At 26.8% G+C, this 12,855-nt stretch overlaps 1 protein-coding gene across 1 annotated transcript in view; it reads right to left on the bottom strand.

Annotated features, from left to right (window-relative positions):
• Positions 1 to 10,512, bottom strand: part of LOC111630226 (ATP-binding cassette sub-family B member 7, mitochondrial-like) — a 45,438-nt gene extending 34,926 nt beyond the window's left edge. The window contains exons 1-4 of the mRNA XM_023374293.1: positions 10,355 to 10,512; positions 7,389 to 7,445; positions 5,005 to 5,211; positions 2,944 to 3,073 (exon numbers count right to left, since the gene is read on the bottom strand). Coding sequence (XP_023230061.1) covers positions 2,944 to 3,073; positions 5,005 to 5,211; positions 7,389 to 7,445; positions 10,355 to 10,510 — 550 coding nt within the window. The 5' untranslated portion in view covers positions 10,511 to 10,512. The remainder of the gene's footprint in view (positions 1 to 2,943; positions 3,074 to 5,004; positions 5,212 to 7,388; positions 7,446 to 10,354) is intronic.
• Between the last annotated feature and the right edge of the window lie 2,343 nt (positions 10,513 to 12,855).

Genomic DNA, 12,855 nt, shown 5'->3' with positions numbered 1-12,855 from the left:
TTCCTACTCAGTATGGCGTTGCATCTCATTACATGAGCGTTATCCTGTAACTCTAGCCAAACAATTCCATTGCTTTCCTTTCTTTTTAGCTCCATCATGGGACCAAAGAAAGTTTCCAGATCCAGCAATCCTTCAAAAAAGGCTAGAAACATGATTGTGTTGAAGAAAATCATTGAAAAATACAAGAGCGGCATTAAGATTGCTGAAATCAGCTGCATGTACAGTACAGGAAGTCGCCTCCATGATAAGTTCCAATGTGCCGAAAAAAGAAGCGATAAAGGAGGCTAATGTAATGAAAGGCGTAAATATGCTAACGAAAAGAGACCCCAAACAATTGAAGATGTCAAACAGTTATTATTAATTTGGATCAACCAAAAACAGTTAGATTGTGATTCTGTTTTGGGGGCCATCATATTAATCTTTTATATTCATTTTATATTAATTTCTTATTGTTTTTAGTATTAAACACTATATTTATTTTCTATAAAATATATTTTTGGTATGTTTTTGGAGTGTCTACAATGAATTAATTGGATTTACATTGATTCATATGGAAATAATTGCCTCGATTTTTGTCGATTCAGATTTCACCAATTGTTTTTGGACAGATTATCAATAAAAACCGAGATATCACTGTACTACTGAGAACCAACTTTTTCAAGAAATATTACTATTTTGAAGCAAACATGGAAAAATCAAACCCATGTCTATTTATATGTTAATAAATTATATTCTTTATTTATTTAACAAGTTTCAATGAATGCACTATGAAAACAAATTTAAATTTAGTGAAATAAATTAGACTTTTTACTTGAATTCCATAAATGAATATGCTAATATTTAAGTCACTGAAATTTATTTATGAAATATTAAATTTCAGTAATAACACGCAAAAGTTTTGATTGTTATATGTTTTATTATATAAAAAGTATTGAAATTTCANAACAAAGGGCAACTCACGTGTTTTCCTACTCAGTATGGCGTTGCATCTCATTACATGAGCGTTATCCTGTAACTCTAGCCAAACAATTCCATTGCTTTCCTTTCTTTTTAGCTCCATCATGGGACCAAAGAAAGTTTCCAGATCCAGCAATCCTTCAAAAAAGGCTAGAAACATGATTGTGTTGAAGAAAATCATTGAAAAATACAAGAGCGGCATTAAGATTGCTGAAATCAGCTGCATGTACAGTACAGGAAGTCGCCTCCATGATAAGTTCCAATGTGCCGAAAAAAGAAGCGATAAAGGAGGCTAATGTAATGAAAGGCGTAAATATGCTAACGAAAAGAGACCCCAAACAATTGAAGATGTCAAACAGTTATTATTAATTTGGATCAACCAAAAACAGTTAGATTGTGATTCTGTTTTGGGGGCCATCATATTAATCTTTTATATTCATTNTTCCATTGCTTTCCTTTCTTTTTAGCTCCATCATGGGACCAAAGAAAGTTTCCAGATCCAGCAATCCTTCAAAGAAGGCTAGAAACATGATTGTGTTGAAGAAAATCATTGAAAAATACAAGAGCGGCATTAAGATTTCTGAAATCAGCTGCATGTACAGTACAGGAAGTCGCCTCCATGATAAGTTCCAATGTGCCGAAAAAAGAAGCAATAAAGGAGGCTAATGTAATGAAAGGCGTAAATATGCTAACGAAAAGAGACCCCAAACAATTAAAGATGTCAAACAGTTATTATTAATTTGGATCAACCAAAAACAGTTAGATTGTGATTCTGTTTTGGGGGCCATCATATTAATCTTTTATATTCATTTTATATTAATTTCTTATTGTTTTTAGTATTAAACACTATATTTATTTTCTATAAAATATATTTTTGGTATGTTTTTGGAGTGTCTACAATGAATTAATTGGATTTACATTGATTCATATGGAAATAATTGCCTCGATTTTTGTCGATTCAGATTTCACCAATTGTTTTTGGACAGATTATCGATAAAAACCGAGATATCACTGTACTACTGAGAACCAACTTTTTCAAGAAATATTACTATTTTGAAGTAAACATGGAAAAATCAAACCCATGTCTATTTATATGTTAATAAATTATATTCTTTATTTATTTAACAAGTTTCAATGAATGCACTATGAAAACAAATTTAAATTTAGTGAAATAAATTAGACTTTTTACTTGAATTCCATAAATGAATATGCTAATATTTAAGTCACTGAAATTTATTTATGAAATATTAAATTTCAGTAATAACACGCAAAAGTTTTGATTGTTATATGTTTTATTATATAAAAAGTATTGAAATTTCAATACTAGCATATTACATATACTTGTATAAACAATACTATTATTGTTTTGGAAATAAATAACAAAATTCTTATAAAGTTTATCCAAAAACTATATAAAATATTAAACTTATAATATGATTAAAGTCATACATTAATCCAATAAATTATTAAAAGCAAAAAAATTTATTAAAACTAAATATGTTTTATCATAATTAATCTTTATATGTTATATTGTATGTATAAATACTGAAAGGATATTGTAATCTATTTAAAATTTATCTAATCTATATTAATTATTATCTAACATATTGACACTTAGCTTCAATTTAATTGCAATATAAAGTGACTTAATAATTGTGAGTTAAAAGCAAAAAAACTCAATATTTTTTCAAAACTAATAAATCTTTCAAAAATTAATAATTCAATATATCTTAATATTGAATATAAATCTTAAACTTTTTTAAATTTCTAGAAAGTTTTTATTTAAACCAATGTTTATCAAATTATAGATTTATCATTTCTGAAATTGCAAATTAAATTCAAGAACAACATATAACGTATTAAAAATGAGTTGTTAATTAAATAAAAATCAAGAAACGTTAATCTAAACATTTAATTAAATAATCATAAATTTGAGTAAACTTAAATGTAAAATAATTTTAAAATAAAAATTAAATATAATCTTACATCCTAATAATAAGGAGATACACATTGCAGCACCTACTTGACTCGGGTCAGATATGTTTACATTTCCAACAATAGAATTTAAATAGTCAACAGTGTATTTAAATATAAATGGCACTTCCACATTTATGAGCTGTAAAAATTATATAAAATTCATATAATTCTTGAAATATCAGTGTAAATAATAGTTAATAAATATTTAAGATTTTCTTTTAAAACAATTAAATTAATTTTTTTCTATTCATTATAAAGTTCTAAATATACATATATAATTTTATTAACAAAATAAAATTTCAAAGTTTATTAGCACAATAATGAAACTATTGCCAATAAACTGTGGATCATAACATTAAATAGATTACAACATTAAGCTAATTATTGAAGCAAAATATTAATACTAATGAAGAAAATTACATTGCCAAAAACAGCTCAATCACATATTATTTTAACAGTATAACAATATAGTACATTGCCATTTAAGATTGAACAATTTATTTAACAGGAATTAACTGTTTTTGATCATGACATGACAATTATTCATTCTAAAGCACATTTTTAGAATAAAATTTTAAAATTATAAAACAAAACTGGACTGATTATAATCCCATTGTTAGCAGCCTGTAATTTAGTGTCTTTAAAAATAATACTTATATTAATATTATTATTATTTTTTTAAAAGACAAACCTATGATAAAGTTTAATTTATAAATTAACACAGTAAGAAATTAACAACAATAAGAAGTAATAAAAGAAAACAATTTTAACAATATACTATATTAAAAGGTATAAAATATGATCTCATCACTTGCATTTTTCTTTTCTTATTACTTAAGAACTTTCACATTTTCACTTGAAAGAAGCAATTCATGGCTTCTCTTTGCCATATCTGAATTATCAGCATCACTACTCTTGTACTTTTAGGCCATTATTAAGTAAAATAAGGGTTACTTGAACACAAGTACTGTGATACCACAGCAGTCAATCTAATAACCAAGATAGCTGTTAACTGACTAATGAGCAGGTAGCATATAAGCTAAACAAAAGACCAATTTACATCCCAGATAGGACAGAGAAGCAGTTTGAGATTTCATCATACTACTCACAAGGAGATAGCCAGACATTTGAGTCTCTGATTCAAACAAAACTTGGTAAGCATGTAACCCTAAACACTAATAGTTCTGTGTCCAAATAACAGGACACACTTCTCAAGCATTTCTGATAAACAGGCCTCTGAAAATTGACTGTTTAACTTATAAGTCTAGAAGTTCTACCTATCCCAGGAATGACAGTAGCCAAGTGGTTATGTTAATTAATTAATTAATTAATAAATATGAAGAAATAAAAATTTTATTTTTGCTAAACAGAAAATGACATCACAATTTTTAATCTCATTTCATAAGCTTTAACATGAGGAAGAAGTATAGAAATAATAATGCTAATGATATGGTAAAATAATAAATAACTATGTTACACATTAAAAAAACAAAAAACTAAAGTTACAAAAGATCAAACTCATATCATATAGTGCCTGCATCTTGAACCTTATCCACTCGACTACTGCCATTTCTAGAATAGGTAGAACTTTTAAACTTATAAGCTAAACACTCAATTTTCAGAGGCCTGTTCATCAGAAATGCTTGAGAAATGGGTAATATTATTTGGACACAAAACTATTTGTGTTTAGGGCTATATGCTCATCAAGTTTCATTTGAATTGGAGAACCAAATATCTGCTGTTTCCTTGTCAGAATAGTTAAATTTTACACTAATAAATTGTTTATTTCTGGGATTTACCTTTTTATAATTTGATATCATGATTGAATACAGATAACTGAAATTGTGAATAATAATGCCCTATTATTCATATTTTTTACAATGTTAAAAAATTTTAAGTAATTATTATATTGATTAATTAACTATATCTTGCATATAGAAAAATCACTTTAAATTCATATCTGAATAAAATTTTTTTCCTAAACAGGATGAAATAATTATTTTTCAATAAGATTTAACTATACCTTGGAAATAATTAGAATAAAGTGCATTTTAGTAAATGTTATCTTACCTTTGCTGTTATTAGAAGTCCTACAGCAATCACTACTCTAGCACGAATTCCTTTGTTATCTTTAGGCCAAAGATATGTAAACATCTTTTTTATAATCACAAATCCATTTACTTCTTTACTTTGCAGCCCTATCTGAGCAGGTAAAATATTTGAAGCACCTGGATGAAAACAATCTCTATTTCCAGGTGGTTTTTTACTTTGTAAAACCTAAAATAAATAATGAAAAATATGTTGTTTAAATCACAAGATGTAATGGAAATTATAATTAATGTTATAACTAATATTATCAGATTTCAAATCAAAGTTAAAAATTCTGTTTAAAATCAAAATAAATATATTCCAATAAAATAGAAAAAGTGTATTTAAAATCATTTCAAAATATTGATAATTTTATAAACTGTAAGTTTCTAATATGATAATTCTTATTCAAATTTCTATAAAAACCCAAACTACAGATATGAACTAAATGCAAGCAGAACTCATTTCCACTTTAATACAAAATGCAAAAATCACTGTATGGACTTTATTTCATATATTTATTAGCCAAGTATTTTTGGAATGTCTCTTCATCTTCAAAGTTTTTATAAGAAATGCACTATATATATATTAACTATTTTATAAAGCAGTATCTGAAAAACTCATTAATAGTCCAAAATCTTAATCATAAATCAAAGCAAAACTTTAGAATATTTTTTCTTTTTAATTTTTATGTTCTTAAAAAGAAAAGAAAATTTTTAAATTCTGATCCTTAGCTCCTAAAGATAGACTGAAGTTCAAAAGCACTTTGATGTTTGTGAAGTAACATATTCCAATATTTGTTTGATATTTTAAAAATATTTGACTACGAAATTAAAAATAAATTTTTGTTTAACTAGTGTAAAAATGTTTAAATTTCATATAAAATGAGATAATTGCTGCAATTTCTTATTTATCAAACTACATACAAACTTTATATTCATATTTAGTTTTATATATAAGATTCAAGTATTTATATTGATTAATCCATCAATACTTTATAAATAAATTAAAACTAAACAACTAAACAAACTAAAATTTATCTATTCCTGATGGAAACAGCCAATAATTGATTTGATGATGATTATTTTTTGGTGAATGATATAAAATTTTATAAACAAAAAGATGACATTAATATTGATACAGTAATAGGTCCTAAGTTGTCAGAAATAGCTATGATTAAGATTGATCAGAAAATAAACAAAATCAAAGGTGTTAAATTAATAAATTGGGGTTTGTTGTCATCAAACATGAAAAACTATGCAATACTAAAAAAGTCATAAATTATTGTCTAATGAGTATTAAAAAGAATGATTTTGTGGTGGAAATGCAAAAAAGTATAGAAAAAGTGACAGAATTATGGAAACAATAGTAGGAGACAGATAAGGTAAAAAAAATATTTATTAAATAATTATCCAAAAAGATTGATAGGATTTTGGTTTCAGAAATTTCTAATGGCAAATATAGAGCAAAGAATAAAACAGGAGATAAAAATTATGTATCATTTCCATATATTAAAAACGTGTTTAATTTTTTATACAATAGTCTTCCAAATAATGTTACAGCTCCTAGCCTTAATAATAAAATATATAGTAATATTAATAGAATAAAAATAAATAATATAAAAACTATACATAAAATGGCAGGTGTGGTATACAATATTCCTTGTTCATGTAAAAATAAGAAAGCATATGTAGAGGAAACAAGAAGGATGATTAAATGTAGTTTAAAAGAGCATGAAGCAGCAATAAGCTAAGGTATGAAAATTCACCCTTATATTTGCATGTTGAAGAAAATGATTGTCATAAATAGAATGTTAAAATATTATGTAGAAAAACAGACAATTATAAAAGGAAATTTATCAAACATTTTCAAATAAAAATAACATAATTTAAATAATGGTATAATAGTTAATGCAAATTAGGGCAACATCATCCTATGACTTGGCTAATTGGAATGATAGTGTAGTGAAAGAAGTCACTTTGTAACCTTTAATAAAGTCTGTTGAGAGTTTATAATAAAAAATTCTGAAAAATATGTTATGTGAAGGTATGTAGCAGTTTTGGATGTTTTGATTCTATTTTACATAGTTGGTGATTTGGTTTATTGTATCATTGTAGCATGTATTATACTGAAGAAGGGCTAAGACTTGAAATCTATATATATTAATTAAGGATTTTAATAAAATTAATATCTTCATCTCCCTGGTCTCAAAAAAGGTGTTGGCTGTTTACATTGGAAATAAATACAATATTTAGCTTTAATAAATTTACAAAGAATTGGCAAATTTATCAATATTAAAACCTGATTGATGGTTTGAAAGAAATATCCACATTCTAGAAATAAAACAAATAACTAATGTAACTTACTTTAAAATTTCTACTCTTTGATAAAATGGATTTCCAACCATAATTGTACAATTTTACCTGAAAAATAAAAACAATTCCAACAATGAAAATTCAATAATCCTATATTAAATAAATCGTATGTATATAAAAATTTTACCATATTTAGTCACATATAAGATGAGGTTTTATTCATTTTTCACTGCTTCAAAAACCTTGGTCATCCTATACACACAAGCGAAGAATTCTTTGCATTTTTGCAATAACTTTTGTGAACAATGTATTTGCATTTTTACTATTTGCATTTTTACTAGTCACCCTATGGTGATTAAAAACAAAAGTATTTTATCTGGGTTGTTTGAATTGTACTTGTGTATTGTCATGAGTAAAGATGAATAACAATAGGAAAAGCAAAGCTTTTGAATTGAATTCCAAAATCACACAGGAGCCTGATATGTTTTAATTTATTCCCAGGTGAAAACAGATGATTACTTGGAGAAACTCATAAGTGTAATCGACAGAGAGTAGATTTGACTGTTAAGAATTGGCAAAAAAAAGGTTCCTGATTGCCCAGCTTTACATGAACAAATTATGTTGTCGATTTTACAAGGTTTTTCCTTAATGATTAAAATGCCAGTAATTTTTGCGGGACAATGTGTGCATTTACATGCATTTAATATAAATTAGAATTGTATTAATAAATCTAATTTTCTTTATTTCAATCTTCAAAGTCACACCTCATCCTATATGCAAGATCATCTTATATGCGAGTAAATATGGTATATCTAAAAATTTTAATAAGATATATGTTCTTACAATAAAATATACTAACAATTTATAAATAAATTTTTTATCTACAAAAAGAAATATTACTTATTAATAAATAACATAATAGTCATTAGATACAGAAATATATTGATAAAATTCTCAAGCAAGGCATAAACTATTTTATATTAGTATATATTGATTATTTACAAAATTCTGTTAAATTATATTTTTCCAATGTAACATGATGTCAAAATAAAGTACCAAATAACAATAAATGGAATAATCTTTGATATAAACATAAAATTACCTGAAACTATAAAGATAAGAAAATTGTTATTGTGAAAACATTATATTCTTACTTTCAATTTTTTTTTGAGAAAAAAAAATCACAAATAGAAAATTAAAAAAAAATCACTAGAATTTCAGAGCATAATTACATTGTAATTATTCTCTGAAAAGGGATATAAAAACTTAAGAAAACTTTTAGAAATGTACTTATGCATTTTACAATTATTATTAATTTATCTAGATATATGGTAGTTAAAGTTTTCATTATAATTAATTTGAATCTATGATATTCTTGTTCTTTCTTATTATGAAAAAATTCATCATGCAAATTTCCTGATTTAAGAAATAATCATTTAAAATAATAATGACTTGTTAATAATTGTATTCTATTCGAATAATCTTATGTTTAGAAACTTTTACACCTAAGAAAGCTTAAAAGTATTTATACCATTTTTTGGAATTATTTAAAAGTAATTTTTTTCTTCATTAATAATATACAGCAAGCCCTTTTTCTATTGCTTTTCTGGTTGTTACATATAACAAAAGGACAGTATGGCAAGTGGTCAAAAATAACCTCTGCAAGATTTTTATATTGTTGGACATGGACCTTGAAATGTCAAAAAATGCATAAAATTTGGGGTTTTTTTTCTGTATATATGGATGTTAGCATGTGTGAGGCATGATTTTGTTCATCCACTTTGAAACTTAATAACTTCTGTCCATTTTGTAAAAAATTTCTGAAACTGTGCCCCAGGTTTGTGTATTAAGGGAATTGATGCTATTAAATTTTAGTGGCTAAAAGTCAAGGAAGTGGGGAGATAGAGATAAGTTGTGTCATATCTCTAGTGGGATCAGACTTGATGAAGATTTTACTCATTAGCATTTAAGACATTTTATAAAACTCATCTCTATCCTCAAAACTGAGCCTTTTGGTACTTTATAATAATTAATAACAAAAAGTTTTTAAATAAAATTTCATAATAATTTTAACTTTGGGCAAGTTTCCTAATAAAGCTGCTTTACTTAAGCAACTGGAGGGCAGTTTAAGCAATTTCCACTATTTTAGGAAATACTTCTACACCTCAGCTACTCAGCATTGTTGTTTGGCTCTTTACATATGTTGTTTTGTACAAATAAAAATGTTTAGTCAGAAACAATGTAGAATTGTTACCAATGCTATAAAATATCGGAAACAAAGGCGATCAAAAAAATTTGATACTGCATAAAAATGTAATTACCTATGTGGTAAACAACAGTAATAGAAATGTGTGCATTCATCATTACTAATAAATCTGAAGATGTTCATGTCAGAATAGATCATGAGGAAAACTGCATTTCTATTTTTTTCAATAACTAATTTAAAATGGATAATACATAATATGACTACAATTTATGGTGACAGCCATTTTAACTTCTATCTTCAGTGCTTGTGGTCCTGGCTGCACTAGCACTACAGCAACTAACTTAAAGTGTGGAAATTGCTTAACTGTCTCTTAACAAGGAAGCTTTATTAGAAAATACATTGTTTATTGCTGGGAAAATGATGCAACTCAAGCTGGATTTTTTTTATTTATTTGCAAACCATCAACAAATGCTCAAATATACTTTACTTTTCCATTCCTTCTTTCCATAATATATTTTTGAGGTTTCTCACACATCACATAACCTGTATCTAAAATCTCTATTTAATAACATTGAATAATTTCTAAAAATATATTGAGTCACGTGAAAATCATATTACCTTGAAAATTATTTAATAAATAAGAATTAAAATTTGATTTTAGTATACTTTTCCTTTCCCTAAGAGGAGAAAAAAATAAAAATTTGCTAATTTAACAAATATCAAATGCAGATAAGTTTATTAATTTCCAATATTTCATAATAAAGTACTAATATTACATATAATGTGACAAAATACTTAAAATTTAACAAACCTGCTGATTTATTGAATATTTATGCTTACAGATTAACAATCTCGAATCTCGCAAATGTTTTAAAGTAGAATAGTGGATTACATTATATGAATATAAAACACAACGATTATATTTTAACATATGAGTTGGAACAGCACGACCCGTAAGCGAAGCCATGTTTACGTAACGTAGCGCCCTCTGACTACTTAAAATCTAGTAAATTTGTTTCGAAATTATAAATTTTATAATGAAAATAAAAATAAAAAAAGTTTATAAAAATTACAAATTTAAAATTGCAATTTCTTAATTTGCGTAACTGATTTTTAACAATGATAATTCTTTTAAAATTAAAAATTCATCACTGGTATTTCTGTATTTGATGTCAGAACTTCTTTCGACACGAGTCCATTCAGGTCGTCTAGCTCGCTTTTCTTTATCAGCGCTGCTCGATCGCTACACAGCAAAGCGTTTTTAAATGAGGCGCTATAATGTAGCTAAATGTTTCTAAACGTTTGCTGCAAGAGATCGCGCAGAAAAGATAAAATAGCTTTTATGTCCGCTACACGTGTAAAGGAAAATGAACGCTTGTGTATATAATACGATATTATACTGTGAAAATAAATGAGTCGAAGTGACTGTTGATGAAAATATTATGGAAAGATTACATTTTCTAAAATGACTCTGAAAGTTATATAAAGATTAATGATTTAGAATGTACTGTACTGTTCGTTTTAGGTTCAACAGTTTATTTACATGTGCTGTTACCAGTGGCGGCCCTAGCCAGGTTTTCAGGCGGTGCGAGATCTCTTTGTGGCCTGTAGAGACTAAACTGATAACGTACCAGTGCATTTTTCACATTATTAATAACTCAGACCTCCGAAATATTAGTATAGTAATACTATTAGTAATACTATGGATGAGAAACGATAACGACGGTACATTGAGAGTTAATTTGACCCTTGTTAATTCAGATGTATCGCAAGCTGTTGACGTTTTTTCTCCTTCTTCAATGGAATCTCTTAATTTTAGGTTATGGGGATATAGCACACATTTCAGGATCATGTTTTATATTCTCACAACCCAGCTTACTTTTGTGTAAAATTTATAGCATAGTACTAGTATGGATGAGGAGCAATAACAGTGAAAAAAACAAGATTTTTTTCACAAGGCAATATTTATTTAATTTCTTTCATAAGGCAATATTCATAACAATATTTATTTAAACTGCTATGGCACAGACAACGCTCATATCACGCAAAAGACAAATTTGCATTGAAAATTAATTTAAAATTGAAACAAATTAAGAAAATAAATAAATAAAATAAAAAGCCTACATTGCCACCTTCCTCGCTTTTGCGTTTGTAAACGTTATTAATTGAGAATAATTTAATTCCTGGGCAATACTATTTTCGATAGATAAAATTGCTAGATTTGACAGTCTCTCCTGACACATGGTTGAAGCAAATAAATTTTAATTTACTGAAACTTCGTTCTCCTTTAGCGACAGTTGTATGGTCGGCAAAATTCGAAGTGCTGTCCACACATTCGGGAATATATCCTGCCAATCATTTTGTTTAATAAGTTGAAGAACTTTTATTGGTTCTGATGATTCGAGCTCTTTCAACAATGGATTCGGGTGTAAAAGTTCCTCAACCAATTCACAGCCAGATATGTCACATTTTTCTCCATCGGTTAAACTTATTTCTAAATTTGTACAGGCTTTTTCCAATTTTGACTTTTCATGAATTGTTTTGATGTTAATTAAAAAGGACCATGTGTCATTAAATTTGAATAGTTGTGTAAATCGAGTGACCAACGCATTTTCAATTGTATAGATCATAGGGTAAAAGACGTTTATTTTAAACAATTCTTCGGGATCTGTTGGTGTCTCATCTACGGCCTCGTATTTAAATAATCTCTTCTTTCTTCGGGATCGGACTCACTTAAAAATAAAACCTATCCCAGTCTGAATAGCAATTTTCCTAGCTGTTACTACAGCAGACGAATAACGCCGGTACTCTTTTACAAATTCATAGCGGTTCTTCAGCAATTGTGTAACGTTTGATAAATCCATAGTTCCAGACTGCATAGCCTTGCTTACAATGTTTACTTGAAACACTATATCATACCAACCCACTATTGTTAATATAAACTCAAATTGCTCCATGATGTGAATCAGGGACAAGGCCTCTGATGCTGCACTGAGTCATTCGTTTGATAAAATCTATTTTTATTCATTTATTTTGAAGCTCATATTCAGTACATGTGTGATAAATAGTTTCTTTTTCAACCTATCTTATTTCCACGATATTTTTAGAAAAATAATATCCAAGTAATTTTCACAGGCAAAATATTCAAAAAACAATAAACGCATTAATGCAAAAATCAGTTTTACTTCTTTTATCGATTCCGCGATTGTAATGAAATCGTATAATGAGAAAAAATAATAAAATCGCTTTATTATTAATTAATAATTTTTCTTATTATACTTAATTAATTAAGAAAATATTAAATATTAAAAA

Source organism: Centruroides sculpturatus, unplaced genomic scaffold (genome assembly GCF_000671375.1).
Source record: "Centruroides sculpturatus isolate CEXI.00-Female unplaced genomic scaffold, Cexi_2.0 scaffold553, whole genome shotgun sequence".
Lineage (NCBI taxonomy): Eukaryota > Metazoa > Arthropoda > Arachnida > Scorpiones > Buthidae > Centruroides > Centruroides sculpturatus.
The sequence above is the reverse complement of the archived record's forward strand: the minus strand, read 5'-3'. Positions and strand labels throughout refer to the sequence as shown.